The 16,349-nt window shown below is 50.4% G+C and overlaps 1 protein-coding gene across 1 annotated transcript in view; it reads right to left on the minus strand.

The window, feature by feature from the left end:
• Window positions 1-1,053: 1,053 nt before the first annotated feature.
• The window catches only part of SLC25A43 (solute carrier family 25 member 43), a 34,598-nt gene continuing 19,302 nt past the window's right edge, over window positions 1,054-16,349 (minus strand). The window contains exons 4-5 of the mRNA XM_081792735.1: window positions 4,176-4,310; window positions 1,054-3,355 (exon numbers count right to left, since the gene is read on the minus strand). Of these exons, the coding sequence (XP_081648861.1) occupies window positions 3,155-3,355; window positions 4,176-4,310 (336 nt within the window). The 3' untranslated portion in view covers window positions 1,054-3,154. The remainder of the gene's footprint in view (window positions 3,356-4,175; window positions 4,311-16,349) is intronic.

A 16,349-nucleotide genomic window follows, 5' to 3' on the forward strand; every position in this document is an offset into this window, starting at 1 on the left:
CTCACCTCTCCGCGGTTCGCCGGTCTTTTTTCACTTTAGCACCTTCTGTTCCCTCTGCCAGAATGCTCTTCCTTCAGGCCTCATCTCAAATGTCAGCTCTCAGAGCAGCCTTCCCTGAGTCTGTGATGCAACATTATTTCCCTGGCCCCCTCAAAAGTCTCTGATGAAGCTCCCTGTTTGTCCCCTTCATAACATTACAATCTGTAATGACCTGACTTGCAGGTTACTTTTTTATTGCCTGCGACCCTTACTAGAAAGCCCCAGAGGGCAAGGACCTTGTCCACCTTGCGTTACCGCTGTGGCCAGGGGGTCCGACGGCCGTTGCATCGACGTGTGGAAGTCAGTCTTCCTACTCTACCCCACTGTTTGCTTACTTCCATTCTTTGCGATACCACATGGGCCTCCCCTTCCGCCGGTAACCTATCCTTGACCTACCTCCAACCTGTTCTTCACCCCCCAATGTCCTCTCCCTTCCTTCAAGACGCATTACTGGCTCCTCTCATCTACGATGATTCCTTTAATCATTGATTCGGTGGCTATACAGGGAGCCCCCTGGCAGTCTTATACACGGCTGCTACCACATTAATTTTTAAAAAGCTCTTATTTATTTTTGAGAGGGAGAGAGACAGGGACAGAGCATGAGCGGGGGAGGGGCAGAGAGAGGGAGACACAGAATCCGAAGCAGGCTCCGGGCTCCGAGCTGTCGGCACAGAGCCCGACGCGGGGCTCGAACTCACGAACCACGAGATCGTGACCTGAGCTGAAGTCGGACGTTTAACCAACCCAGTTTGGTGCACCCTGCCAGCCATAAAGCAGAAAAGCAGAATGCTCCCTTCACACCCCTGAGAAAATGAAAATAAGCTGGAAGTTTCTTTTAGGACAAAACTAGGGGGATTTACAAAAATGTATTTTTAGTAGTCTCTGCGTCCAGCAGGGGGCTCGTACTCATGATCTCGAGATCAAGAGTCACATGCTCTTCTGACTGAGCCAGCCAGGCGCCCCGCCCCCAAACTAGAGTTTTAAGAGTGGTCCCGAAATTAGAACAATGAGGCATTCCTTTTCCCCACGTAACTTTATTGAAAAAGTCAACCCTGTGGAAAAATACACAGAGGATATTAACATGATGTAAGTACCCTGAGGTTAGGATTTTAGATCGAGTAAAAAAAATAATTTCTTTTTGTAGATTTTACAAGTGAAAACAAAATTGTTCACCTCCAGGAAAACGAAGAGTAATAAATATGATGCCTCCCTGTGGGGAAAGGATTTGCCACCCTCCAAACTGTAACAAATAGACTGGGCTACAGCTACAACTCACATTAGTAACAAATGACCACACATTTTTCTTTGGGAAATAAATTTAACAGGGCAAAATACTTTAAAAAAAAATTTTTTTTAATGTTTATATATTTTTGAGACAGAGAGAGACAGAGCATGAATGGGGGAGGGTCAGAGAGAGAGGGAGACACAGAATCCGAAACAGGCTCCGGGCTCCGAGCTGTCGGCACAGAGCCCGACGCGGGGCTTGAACTCACGGACCTCGAGATCATGACCTGGGCCGACGTCGGACACTTAACCAATGGAGCCATCCAGGCGCCCCCCAAATACTTTCAACATACCAAAAGCCCGTGTGTGTGTGTGTGTGTGTGTGTGTGTGTGTTTATGCATGTGTAAATTAACAATTTTACTGTTTTTTAATGCATACATAGGCACTATTGGAAAGTACAGCTATAGAAACTTGACATGGAGTCCTTAAGGTGGAATAATCTGAAATGCGATTTTTAAAAAATCTAGTAGAGATGATTAGCCTGAAGCGGTTTTGTTCAGTTATATATGTATTTTTGATATGTGTGTCAAATGTTCTATTTGATCCTTTTTAGGCAACGGGGACATCTTGTGAGAGTAACGTGACTAATTTATTTCCAGGGTAAGCTTGCAAGTTAAAGCAAGTTAAAAAGGTGGAGAATTCAGGCCCCTTCACCTGCACATGACTTCAACTGGAAGAAGCTCTTTTGGGGTATAATTAAGCGGTCACAGTAAAAACTGCCTTCTTGAAACAAGATTCCTGAAATTCCTCAGCTTGAGATACTTTAAATTAAAAAAAAATTTTTTTTAGTGTTTTTTTTTTTTTTTAACATTTATTTATTATTGAGAGACAGAGCATAAGCATGAGCATGGGAGGGGCAGAGAGAGGAGGAGACACAGAATCCGAAGCAGGCGCCGGGCTCCGAGCCGTCAGCACAGAGCCCCACGCGGGGCTCAAACTCACAAACCGTGAGATCATGGCCTGAGCCGAAGTCGGACGCTTAACCAATGGAGCCACGCAGGTGCCCCTAAAAAATTTTTTTTGATGTTTATTTATTTTTGAGAGAGACAGAGAGAGACAGAGCGCGAGCAGGGGAGGGGCAGAGAGAGAGGGAGACACAGAATCCAAAGCAGGCTCCGGGCTCCGAGCTGTCAGCACAGAGCCCGACGTGGGGCTTGAACTCGTGAACTGCAAGATCATGACCTGCGCCGAAGTCGGATGCTCAAGCGATTGAGCCACCTGGGCGCCCCGAGATACTTCAAATTTAAATAAAGAAGGATGCTTCTACTACGGCAGTGATAATTTTTAAATGTTAAACGTTTTAATTTAGTTTCTGAGAAGGTGAAATTTACGCTATAGCGTGTGCACTCCGGAGTCAGCAAGGATTAGGAGTTTCAGAGCAGCTATGTTGGGAAGTCTCGGGTCAAATGGAGCAAAGCTAGGCCAGTGTGGCTTAGTGCAAGCTGTGACCCTGCGGCTAAGCTCACGGTGTGGTATGTATCCGCTCGGCCACTCCAACTACACTTTGCTTTGAGGTCACGGCGGTGCCATTTCTTTGGTGTCGTGTAAGTTGCACGTGTACGTTGCACATTTCGCTACAGCCACGTTTTGTTATGAAATCGGGTGGAATGCTGCCACAAAACGGTCACGTTGGGAAACTTCCCCTGGCACAGGTGTTCACCAGGACATCAGATCGGATCTCGGAGGTGATACGCGGCTCAACCTTCTCATTTCCGAGAGCAGCAGACAGGAGGACCCGCTTGTCGCTCCACGCACACGCAATTCCGAGGCTACCTCTTTTCTGTGACTGTAACCCGCCTTCAGTCAGTGCCCTTCTTGCTCCATTCGGTTTTAAAGAGTTGGTTTCTTAGACTTCAGCTGTCTGGTTTTGAAGAACTTTTTAAATTCCCGTAATTCCTGGGGCTTCAAACTCTGATCCACCCCTGGGGTCAGCTGATAGCTCAGAGGAGACACAGTGTAACCGTTTTGGTAGAGACAGATTCTCTTGCAGAACTCAAAGGTGCCAAACATAACTCCAAAATACGGAACTATCTGTGTAAAAAGAAATGGAAAGCATGTTCAAAATTTTTTTTTAATTTTTTTTTTTAACGTTTATTTATTTTTGAGACAGAGAGAGACAGAGCATGAACGGGGGAGGGTCAGAGAGAGGGAGACACAGAATCCGAAACAGGCTGCAGGCTCTGAGCTGTCAGCACAGAGCCCGACGCGGGGCTCGAACTCACGGACCACGAGATCATAACCTGAGTCGAAGTCGGCCGCTTAACCGACTGAGCCACCCAGGCGCCCCAAGCATGTTCAAATTTTAAGCAGAAAACAGTCAGTACGTCTGCAGTCAACCTGACGTGATTCTCGGAATCAGGGAAGATGACAGAATGAAAGCTGGCGACGTATGCTGGTCTTGGTTGGAATCATTTAAGCGTCAGCTCACGCAAGATCAGTCCGGAGTTCTTTGCCTTCTTCGGTGGTGGTGGTGGTGGGAGGGTCATGAGCTACTTTGGGAATACGATGAAAGCTTGGGATCCTCTCCCCAGAGAGATGCACACAGGCACATCGTACACTTTTTTGCAAACGATGTTAGGCTGGGGGGGGGGTTAGGTTCCCCTTAGGAGGCCATGAGCCCCCATGGGAGGAGCCTCTACACTCAGTGCTCAGCTGCTCGGGGGTGGGGTGTCAGATGCCCCAACGCTGCACAGGGTCCCCTCTCTTGGGGCTGACTGCCAGCCTCCACGCCTGGGTCTCGTGCGACCGTCGGCACAAGACAGGGTGTCTCCATACATCCTGTCGGGGAGCGGCAAGGGAACGGGCTAGAATTGGAAGAGGTGGGGAAGAAGAGACTGACCGCCCTTCTCACCTTTAGCAAGTTGGGTGTCAGTCCGTTCCAGAGCGCCAGGACCCCTCGGGCCTTGACTATCTGCCGGAAGCAGTCCACCGCTCCTGAGAAATGGACGTCCACTCCTCCACGGTGCGGAAGGCACGGGCTCTGAGCCTGGCGGGAAATCGAGAAGATGGGATGAGGTGACGCAGTCACCGGGAAATAAATGTTCTAGCCAGAGAAGCCAGCGTCTCCAGTCCGGGCCCCGGTTGCTATGCTCCTGGTCAAGAGGCTGGCCAAGAACGGCTGTCACAGGCCTCTTGTTCGATGGGCTCAGGATGAACATCAACACGCAGTAAAGTCACGACGCCCCGTTCACATTTTTGCGGCTTGTTTTGCTCGGAAGGAAGCAACCATTCAGGACAAAGGAAACTTCATACTTAACGTGGCTTCCCTACCTATGCCCTCTGGACGTGATTAACATTCTCCCAGGCCCTTAACCTTTAAATGCCTCCCTCCTCTGGCTCCCTGTCTTTTTTCTTTTTTTCTTTATGTTTATTTTTGAGAGAGAGAGAGCCAGGATGTTTATTTTTGAGAGAGAGAGAGAGAGCCAGGGAGGGACAGACAAAGAGAGGGGCCAGAATCCGAAGCAGCCAGCACAGAGCCCGATGCGGGGCTCGAACCCACGAGCCGTGAGGTTGTGACCTGAGCCGAAGTTGGACGCTCAACTGACTGAGCCACCCAGGCGCCCCTCCGTCTCCCTGTCTTAACTGAGGCCTCCCTTGTGAAGCTCTCAGGTGTGGGCCGCTCATTTCTCCACGTCACAGATGTCCCCGGCTGAGGAGCAGATCCGTCTCGCCGTCCCCGGACCCTGACTCCTTGGCTCTACGGCCACAAGTTCTCGCCAGGGGCTCGTGTCACTGAACCACACTCCTTGCTGCTGCTCCCGTCTCTTGACCTCCTGAAGGTCTGCCATGTTCACTGAAGACCGTGCCCCCTGGGGGCTCCCCCTCTTCCAGGTTCAACACCATCTCAGGGAACTTCGGCATCCGTAAGACAAACCCCTCCCGCACCCAGTTTCTGGACCTCGACTTCGGCGATCCTTACTTTTACACCACTTTTGGCCACGTTCACGGACTTCATCGCTACTCCGAGGACTGTCCGGGCCGATCACCAAAATGCTCCCTCCCTGAAAGTCACATTTTTGTCCTTTAGTAAAACAGTTTCAGGGACCAGATGAAAGGACTTCTCAGTATACCATCTGCATACGCACCTGACAGCTCCGGGCCACCGTGAGGGGGACGGCCCCTTACAGCTGGCGTTCAGAAATGGTGTCAGGGTCACACTGAGCGTCGCGCATACTTTGGTTTGTTTCTGAAATGTCTAGTTGAGGCTAGCATGGCATTCTCGAGGAGTGCAATCCAGATCTGCCAGGCGGGAGGGGCGCCCCGCTGGCTCGGTCACAAGAGCACGTGCCTCTTGGTCTCAGGGTCGTGAGTTCGAGCCCCAACTTGGCTGTAGGGATTACTTAAAAATAAATAAGCAAATAAATAAACACGCAACAGAAACGATCTTCCACGCGGGCGAGGCAATAGAGTCTCACAGTCAGAAGAGCAGAATCTCTGGAGTCAGACAAGTCGGGTTCTATCCTGGCCGCCTCACCTGCTGGCCATGTGACCCTGGGCACTTACCTAGCCCTCCTGAGCCTTGGTTTCCTTATTCATAGTACCCACTTCATGAGACTTTCGTGAGAATTAAACGAGGGGTGCGTGGAAGGCACTCAGCAGTGTCCTGCACATGGGGAGGGTCAATAAATATGGGCCAGTGTTGCTATTTACTATTACATAGAAAGTTCGCTTCAGGGCGCCTGGGTGGCTCAGTGGGTTAAGCGTCTGACTCTCGCTTTCGCTCAGGTCGTGATCTCACGGTTCACGGGTTTGAGCCCTGTGCTGGGCTTTGTGCTGTCAGTGCGGAGCCTGCTTTGGGTGCTCTCTCTCTCTCTCTCTCTCTCTCTCTCCCTCTCAACCTGTCTCTGCCCCTCCCCTGCTCATACTGCCTCTCTCTCTCTCTCTCTCAAAAATAAATAAACATTAAAAAAAGAAAAAAACGTTCTCTTAAGGAAAAAAGACAACAACTCCTTCCTCCGTAGAGCTTCGTGTGACCATCAGCACCGTCAGGACACAGAAGTGCCCCTCTGCCCCCGCGATGCTCTTACGCCGCCCCTTTCCCGTCAGGGCCTCCCCGATTCCCAGTCCTGGGCGGCCGCCGATCTTTTCTCTGGCCTTCTAGTTTTGCCTTTTGAGCACGTCACATTACATGGAAGCGTACAGCCGGTAACCTTTCGGGACGGGCTTCTTCCACTGGCCCTGATGCTTCTGCGATTCATCCCTGTTCTGGTTGTTCCTCGGTAATTTGTTCTTTTTATCGCTGAGTCGTGTTCCGTTGTGCGGCCCCACCACAGGGTTTACCCGCTCGTCTGTTAATGGACGTCCCTTTCCCTTTTCATTTGTACTTTTTTTGCAAGTTTATTTATTTTGTATGAGAGAGAGAGAGAGAGAGAGAGAGCACGCAGAGGAGGGCAAACACAGGGAGAGAGATTCCCAAGCAGACTTTGCACCATCAGTGTGAACCCTGATGCGGGGTTTGAACCCATGACCTCACGTGATATCATGAAGCGTGATATGACCTGAGCCAAACTCTAGAGTCGGACACTTAACCGACCAAGCCACCCAGGCGCTCCTTATTTCTTTTCTTATTTGTCTGTTCCCCTCAACTAGAATTTTAGTTCTGGGGCAAAGGGGATTTTTGCCTGTTTGGTTCACTATGGTATCTTCTGTATCCTTGACGCAGAGCAAATGTTCAAGAAATATTTGAATAAATGAATATATTCACTTAGGGCCTCCTCACTGCCAAATTCAGTAGGATTTTTAACAATATCTTTTTAAGTTTATTTTGAGAGAGAGAGAGAGAGAGAGAGAGAAAGAGAGAGAGGGAGGGAGGGCGAGCTGGGGAGCTGGGGAAGGGCAGAGAGAGAATCCTAAGCAGGTTCCTCGAAGCGTGGAGCTCAAGAACCATGAGATCATGACCTGAGCTGAAACCAAGAGTCAAACACTTAACTGACTGAGCCCCCCGGGCACCCTTGGTATTTTCTTATTGGATTTTGGAGCAGTATTTGGCATTAATAACCAGTAACGTTTTGCCCTCCTCAATTTATACGACTTCTCTAGGAAATTCTACCATAGCCATGGCTTTAAACACCATCTAGAGCTAGATGACTTTCAAATCTTTCTCTTTGGCCCTGACCTCCCACCCTGAGCTCCCAAACCAAGCACTCAGCTGCCTACTGGACATCTCCACCTGGATAGCACACAGGTTTTCAAAACTTCACACTCCTAGAACCCATTCTTGACTTTCACCTTGACCACATGAAATTTATTCTTTCTTTTTTTAAGTTTATTTATTTATTTTGACAGAGAGAGAGAGAGAGAGAGAGAGAGAGGTTGAGCACAGGGGAGGGGCAGAGAGAGAGGGAGAGAGAACATTCTAAGCAGGTTCCTCACACGGTCAGGGCAGAGCCCAACGTGGGGCTTGATTTTCACCAACCGTGAGATCATGACCTGAGCCAAAATCAAGAGTTGGATGCTTAACTGACTGAGCCACCCAGGTGCCCCATGAAATTTATTCTTTCTTCTGTCTTTCTTTTTAATTAATGAATTAATTAATTAATTTTGAGAGACAGAGAGAGAGAAAACGCATGCATAAGTTGGGGAGGGGCAGAGAAAGAGGGAGAGACAGAATCCTAAGCAGGGTCTGCACTCTCACCACAAAGCCCGATGTGGGGCTCGATCTCACGAACTGTGAGTTCATGACCTGAGCCAAACTCAAGAGTCCGACACTCGACTGCCCGAACCACTCGGCCACTCTTGTATTTCTTTTTTGTTTTTTTAAATTTATTTTTGAGAGAGAGAGAGAGAGAGAGAGAGAGGAAACAAGCATGCTAGTGGGGGAGGGGCAGAGAGTGAGAGAGGGAGACAGAGGCTCCAAAGCAGGCTCTGTGCTGACAGCAGGCAGCCTGATGTGGGGCTCAAACTCATGAACTGCAAGACCATTACCTGAGCCCAAGTCAGATGCTTAACTGCCTGAACCACCCAGGCGCCCGGCCTCTTCTGTATTTCTTAACTCAGTGAATGTCACCACCATTCAACCTGCTGCCCCAAGTCAGGAACCTGGGATTCCTGGGAAATCCAAGCTCCTTAGAATGACGTACAAGGGCCTTAAATAACAATTTTCCTGGCATTAAAAGCATCATTCACCCCCCGCACTCCTTAGCAATCTTTCTGTGCTTCCATTAGCTCTTGTTATCCCCTCTGAAGACTTTTCATTTATTCAGATGCCTATTTCATACCCACTAGGTGCCAGGCGCTGAGGATACAGCAGTGAACAAACAGATGAAAGTCCCTGTTCCCACGGAGCTGAAATTCTAGTTGGGGCAGAGGACTAGACAAAGGAGGTAAATGATTATACCAAATATTCAAAGGCACGGGGTGCTCTGAAGAAAATAGGGGCAGGGAAAAGATACAGGGAGTGCCTAGAGGGTGTGGAAGTCTTATTTGGGTGGTCAAGGGAGACTCACCAAGACCTTTGAGGAAAGATCTGAAGGACTTGAATTGTGCAGCTCTCTGCAAAGGCCCTGGGGCAGGAGCATGCCTAGGGCGTTAGAGAGACAAAAAGGAGGCCAATGTGGTGAGAATGGAATGAACAAGGCAGTAACAATGGCTGGTAGGCCATTGTAAGTATTTTGGCTTTTACTGAGTGAGAATGGGAGTCGCTGGGGGGGTTCTCAATAGGAGAGTGACATAAAAATGTTTATTTTGAGGGGGGGGGGCCGGGAAAGGGCTAGAGAGAGGGGGAGAGAATCCCAAGCAGGCTCCACGCCGTCAATGCAGAGCCCGACGTGGGACCCGATCCCACGAACTGTGAGATCATGACCTGAGCCGAAACCGAGGGCTGGCCACACAAGTCTGGAGCTCAGGAGAGAGGGTCAGGGCTGGAGATAGAATTTGGGAGTCCTCAACACCTGGATGGTATTTAAAGCCAGGAGACCGGATGAGATCACTTAGGGCCCGAGTCCGGGGATACCCCCGCATTTAGAAGTCACGCAAAGAAGACCGAGAAGGGGCTGTCGGTGTTGAGAAGGGACAGCAGGCCAGGGTGGTGTCTCAGAAGCCAAGTGCAGGCAGTGAGTGAATCAGAGGGAGCCGAGAAGATGAGGCCCGAGTACCGACCGCTGGATTTAGAGACACGGAGGTCACTGCTTGCCTTAAGAAAAGAAGTTTCTGTTGGGTGGTAAGGGCCAAAGTCTGGTGGGCATCATTCAAGAGCGATGGGAAGAGAAAGACTGGAGACAGTGAATACAAACAACTCTTTCGCATGTCCGTTTTTCCGAGGGGGCTGTGCACTCCGTAGGGACTGGCCTTGTTCAGTTCTGTATCACGTGGCCGGGGCTCTGTGAACGGTTTGCTGAACAAATGCCTGAAATGCTCAGGACGGGAGTGGTCTGGAGTTTTTAAAGCGTTTTGGCGTAAAGTCAGGCACGAGTTACAAAGACGGTGGCTCAAAAACTGTCCAATATGATACGGAATCCTTTGAGAAAACCAGGATCAGCTTTCATGTGGTTTCGTTTCTCCCTTTGCAACACTGTGTAGATAGTTCTATTTTGCTAAGCACACCCGTCGCCCATAATAATGGTCGTAGTCCTACTACTAATCCACAGGCATTTGTTGACCGTGTAGGCACCTGTTCCAGGTGAGGAAACTGAGGCCTGGGGACAGGTTCAGTGATTTGATCAAGGTCACACGGCTAGTCCATAAGACATTTTATTCTGTTTTCTGTTCGTTCGTTGTTTCGTGTTCTTTCCCCCGGAGACCGTAATTCCTGATGGCTGAGACCACGTCTTACTCTCCTCTTTCCTCTTTCCGCCATCCTCCATAAATCTCCGTAGAATGTACGAGCAAATTACAGCCAGAGAAGCAGCGCTCAAACTCAAGTTTAATCACTGAAACAAACTACCAAGAAGGTCAGGCCTCGGGGACTGTAGATTTCTGTTGTCTCTGACCACAAAGCCTGGCCCTGTCTTGCTCTCCTTCTGGTTCCCAGATCTTCATTACTCTGGGCCCCGATAACCCCGAATCCCCAAACCACAGACTCAGATCTGAAAGGGACTTTAAGATATTCTAGTCCAACGGAGGCGCCCGGCTGGCTCATTCAGTGGAACGTGTGACTCTTGATCTTGGGGTTGTGAGTTGGAGCCCCACCTTGGGTGTAGAGATGACTTAAAAATAAAATCTTCAGAAAATGATATTCCGGGGCGCCTGGGTGGCTCGATTGGTTAAGCGTCTGACTCCTGATCTTGGCTCAGGTCATGATCTCGCGGTTCGTGAGATCGAGCCCCGCATCGGGCTCTGCGCTGTCAACGCTTGGGATTCTCTCTCCCCCCCTCTCTCTGCCCTCCCCAAATAAATAAATAAACTTAAAAAAAATGATATTCCTCTCCAAAGACTTCATTTGACAGATGAAAACTCAAGATCTTGAACGGAAGAGTGACCGGGACGAAAGCCAGGTGCTCTGCCTCCTGGGTCACTGTGGCCTGCCCTCCAGGACCTGCCTCCCAGGGACTCCCTGACCTTGGCCTCTAAGTTCCAAGACATGGGGGCACCTGGGCGGCTCAGTCGGCTAAGCGTCCGACTTCGGCTCAGGTCATGATCTCGTGGCTTGTGGGTTTGAGCCCCGCATCAGGCTCGAAGCGGTCTCATGGAGCCCGCTTTGGATCCTCTGTCCCCCTCTCTCTGCCCCTGCCCTGCTCGCGCTCTCTCTCAAAAATAAATAAAGCGTTAAGTTCCAAGACATAAAATGACAACGTGTGTTGCACCCAACATGTACTTCACTTGTGTCCTTGCAGGACACCCCACCCGCTCCTTGTCGCAACCCCCCTGGCGATGGCAGCAGTCCTCTATATCGTTAGACTTTAGCCTCTCTCGTGAACCCCCACCACAAGGGCATATAATACACAATACAGAAAAACGTCACTAATTCCAACGTGTTATGTGTGTGTGGCGGGCGGGGGGGGGGGGAGTGGGGGGGGTTCGTTTAAATTAGTGACACCTAAATTACGAAATTTTAGCAGGATATTCTGTTTTATTATATATGACTGAAAGTAGGTTAACGAAGGACAGCCTAGTAGAGAAACTTTCCGGGCCCTACAATCGCAGACAGCTGAGCCGTTTGGGGAAGTCCAAGTGGGGCGCAAAGGTCACGTGCATGGGTTTTACCGTCACACAGACCTGGATTCCAACCCTTCTCTCTGCCAGTCACTAGCTGTGTGATCGCAAGCAAGTTCCTTAATTTCTCTGAACTTCAATTTCCTCATTTCAAAAACGGGATTGATTTATTGATTTATTTATTTATTTTTTAAGTTTATTTGGGGGGAGACAGAGAGAGTGTGAGAGAGGGTGAGCAGGGGAGGGGCAGAGAGAGAGAGAGGGAGAATCCCAAGCAGTCTTTGCGCTGTCAACGCGGAGCCCAACACGGGGCTCGAATCCACAAGACTTGTGGGATCACGACCTGAGCCGAGATCGAGAGCCAGGCACTGAATGGACTGCACCCCCCGGGCGCCCTATGCTGTTTATATTATTATTTTCCTTACCGAGTCCTGGGATGTTAGTATAATTTTAATGCCGTGCAAATGAATAAGGTTCCACAGTTCTTCATTTTATATGAGACATCGTTGTCTCTTTCCTCATTAATCCAGCTTGATCAACTTTTTAAAAAAGATGTTATTGTTTTTTAAAGTTTATTTATTTATTTTGAGAGAGAGAGAGAGAGAGAGAGAGAGAGGGAGACTGTCGGTCCCAGGCAGGTTCCACACTGCCAGAAAAGAGCCCCATGAGGGGCTTGAACCCACAGATCGTGAGATTGTGACACGAGCTGAAGTCTGATGCTTAGCCGACTGAGCCACCCAGGCGCCCCAGAGATTTTAAGTAATCTCTACATCCAACGTCGCTGGGGCACCTGGGTGGCTCCGTCGGTGGAGCGTCCGACTTCAGCTCAGGTCACGATCTCAGAGTTCGTGAGTTCAGGCCCCACACTGGGCTCTGTGCTGTCAGGGAAGAGCCTGCTTCGGGTCCCCTGTCTCCCTGTCTCTCCATCCCTCCCCTGTTTGTGCTCTCTTTCTCTCTCAAAAATAAACATTAAAAAAAAAAAAAAAAGGACTCTTGCTAGATACTAAAAGACTCCTTTCCCCGGCGGTGCCTGGGTGGCTTAGTCGGTTGAGCATCTGACTCCTGATTTTGGCTCAGGTCAAGATCTCACAGGTTTGTGAGACTGAGCCCCGCAGTGGGCTCTGGGCTGACAGCGCGGAGCCTGCTTGGAATTCTGTCTGTCCCTCCCCCACTTGTGCTCTCTCTCTCTCTCTCTCAAAATAAATAAATGAACTTAATTAAAAAAATTGTAAATTCCCTAATTGGAACTGTTTCCCAGCTCCTTCTTCCCTCTCTCTCTTCTTTTCTTAAACTTTACCTCTCTTTTTTTTTTTTTTTTTTTTGAGGATTTAAAAAAAATTATTTATTTATTTAAGTAATCTCTACACCCAATGTGGGACTTGAACTCACAACCCTGAGATCAAGAGTCATATGCTGTGGGGGCGCCTGGGTGGCTCTGTCGGTTGAGTGTCCGCCTTCGGCTCAGGTCATAATCTCGTGGTCCGTGAGTTCAATCCCCGCGTCGGGCTCTGTACTGACAGCTCGGAGCCTGGAGCCTGTTCCGAATTCTGTGTCTCCCTCTCTCTCTGACCCTCCCCCGTTCATGCTCTGTCTCTCTCTCTCTCTGTCAAAAATAAATAAACATTAAAAAAAAAAAAAAAGAGTCATATGCTCTCCTGACTGAGCCAGCCAGGCACCCCTACCTGTCTTTTTAAAAAACTTTGGGGGCGCCTGGGTGGCTCAGTTGGTTAAGCATCTGACTCTTGATTTAGACTCAGCTCATGGTCATGGGATCAAGTCCCGAGTCGGGCTCAGTGCTGAGCATGGAGCCTGCTTGGGATTCTCTCTCTCTCTCTCTCTCTCTCTGGATCAAAAATAAATAAATAAACATTAAAAAACCCCACAACCTTGTATTGTAGAGGTGCCTGGCTGGCTCAGTCAGTGAGCATATGGGATCTTGATTTCAGGGTGAGGAATTGAAGCCCCACGTTGGGCTTCGAGCTTACTTAAACACACACACACACACACACACACACACACACACACACACCCATCTCTGCCACTGTTCAGGCTGCTGCTTTCGCCTGCAGAGACCTCCCCCTCCCCCCCTTTACTGCCAGGTAAACTCCCGGTGACCCTTCAGGACCCAGCTGAAATGCGTCCTCTCCGGCACCTTCCCAGGTGTCAACCCACCTCCCTCACCTCCCCCTCCAATATATGACCCTCTGGAGACTGTAAAAAGATCAGTGCTTGCAGGAGTTTGGGGGGGGGGGGTGGCAATGAATAGGCAGAGCCCAGAGGATTTTTAGGGTAGTGCAAATACTCTGGATACTATAATGATACATCATGATACATTTGTCCAAACCCATAGGATGTACAACAGCAAGAGTGAACCCTAAGGTAAAGTCCAAACTTTGGGTGATTATGATGTGCCCGCGCGGAGTTCCATCAATTGTAACAAGTGTATCATTCGGGTGGGGGTGGTGAGAATGGGAGAGACAGGCACGTGTGGGGGCGGGGGACGTGTGGGAAATCTCTGTACCTTTCCTTCAACTTGGCTCTGAACCTAAGACTGCTCTAAAAAAATAAATTCTTGATTTAAAAAAAGAATACTTAAATGAGGTGCCTGGGTGGCTCAGTCAGTTGAGCATCCCGACTCTTGATTTCAGCTCAGATCGTGATCCCCGGGTCGTGGCATCGAGCCCCGTGTCGGACTCTGCACTGAGCGTGGGGTCTGCTTAAGATTCTCACTCTCTCTCTTGGGGCGCCTGGGTGGCTCAGTCGGTTGAGCGGCCGACTTCGGCTCAGGTCATGGTCTCGCAGTTCGTGAGTTCGAGCCCCGCGTGGGGCTCTGTGCTGACAGCTCGGAGCCTGGAGCCCGCTTCGGATTCTGTGTCTCCCTCTCGCTCTGCCCCTCCCCGGCTCACGGCCGGTCTCTGTCTCTCAAAAATAAATGTTAAAAAAAAAAAAAGAAACTTAAAAAAAAAAAAAGATTCTCACTCTCCCTCTGCCTCTCGCCCCTGGTCACGCACACACACACTCTCTCTCAAGTAAAATTAAAAAAAAATTGTAAAAAAGAGGGGCGCCTGGGTGGCTCAGTCGGTTAAGCGTCCAACTCTTGATTTCGGTTCAGGTCATGATGTCACGGTTTGTGAGTCTGAGCCCCACGTGGGGCTCTGTGCTAACAGTGTGGAGCCTGCCTGGGATTCCCTCTCTCTCTCTCTCTCTCTCTGCCCCTCCGCCACGTGTGCGAGGGCCCTCTCTCTCTCTCTCTCTCTCAAAAATAAATCAACTTTTAAAAAACTATAAAAAAAGAGTACATAAAAGGAGGGACAAAAGAAAGAAAAGGAAAAAAGAAGCAGGGTCTTGTACTTGGAGCAAACGGGGGCTCAGAACCTTTGGCCTGTTACTGGAAACAACTTTTATCTTCCGTGGACACGTTAAGACACAACCTGAAGACCAAGCTGTCCCGTCCCTACACCGTCTGAGGACGTATAGACGCGGAAGGCAGTCGTGGTAGGAAGCTTTTGTCTTCCGGCCCGTCTCCAATAACCAAGCGACAAAAGAAGCCCACCGTATGGGCGTAAAAGGACCTTCATGGTCCTGTGAACCACGTGGCCCAGGTTGCTCTTGGCAGACCTTGACCCCCAAGGGCCGTCCACATACGGCTGGGGAAGCGCCCGGCTCTGCCGTGGGGAGGTCCGCACAGTGGGTGTGGGCAGCTGGCCTCATCACGGCCGCCGACAAGCTACCCTCCACCCCTACCCGCACGCCTCGCCTCTCAGCAGACCAGGGGGGCCGCTAGCAGTCCAGAAAGCCCGAGGTAACGGGAATGGCGGGGAAGCCGGCAAAGGGACCGCAGGTTAGTATTGCGCTTGGCAAGAGAGAAGAGAAACCGTGGGTTCCTGGGTGCGGGGTCGGGAGGTGGGGGTGGGGAAACCAGAGGTGAGGCTGGGCCCGACTCGCGGGGACTGAGATGTAGGGGCGTGGAGCCGGCTGAGGCCTTGGGAGCAGCGCCCGGAGCAGCAGTGGCCCCGAAGAGCCAAATTTAGCGTCACCCCGATGGGGCTGAGGGGAAAGATCAAGAAAGCGGTTTTCGGAGGGCTGGGAGTATACAGATTTGTGCCGTGCTGGCGCACGGTGGCCTCTAGGTAAATGCCCGTCAAGCGCACCCAACCCGATGAATCATTAACCCTCCTACCGTCCCTGCTCCCCATTCTCTCTCGAGATCGAGGGTCCTTTCCTTTGAGGTTTTGTGAGGCTAGCTGGCCCTTTTGTGTGTGTATGACAATCACAGAGCACACGGAAACACACCTGGACAGGCTTTTATAGTTCGAATCGGGCCTCCAACGCCACGCATAGATTCTGAAGAGATGCTTCAAGAACAATAACAAATAGCACCTCAGTTTTATTGACGAACTGTCGCGTGCCCGGCTCTGTATCTGCATTAACCCAATTCTGTGTTCTCTGCGGGTGTACGAGTCAGGCACTACGCTTATCCCCATGTTTTACGGACGAGGAAGACGAGGCTCAGAGAGGCCGCACGCCTTACGCAAGTTCACAGAGGGGTAAGGGGCAGGGCCGGCATCCAGACCCCATGCTCTGAATTTTTTTTTTTTAATTTTAATATTTGAGAGAGAGAGAGAGCGCGCGCGCGTGAGCAGGGGAGGGGCGGAGAGAGGGGGAGACGGAGGACCCCAAGCGAGCTCTGTGCTGACAGCAGACAGCCCAATGCGGGGCTCGAACTCTCAGACCACGAGGTCACGCCCTGAGCCGACGTCAGGTGCTTAACTGACTGAGCCACCCAGGTGCCCCCCAAAGCCCATACTCTTGACCACTGAGCGAGTCTGCCCATTACGGCTTTAAGAGGAACGTAGCTGTCAAAACCAATCAAGCAACAGCTCCGTGGGGGGAGCAGAGAGGTCAGCAAGCTGTGGTCTTGGTCTCCTCCTGACAG

The sequence above is a fragment of the Panthera onca genome, chromosome X (assembly GCF_046562875.1).
Source record: "Panthera onca isolate mPanOnc1 chromosome X, mPanOnc1 haplotype 2, whole genome shotgun sequence".
Classification (NCBI taxonomy): domain Eukaryota; kingdom Metazoa; phylum Chordata; class Mammalia; order Carnivora; family Felidae; genus Panthera; species Panthera onca.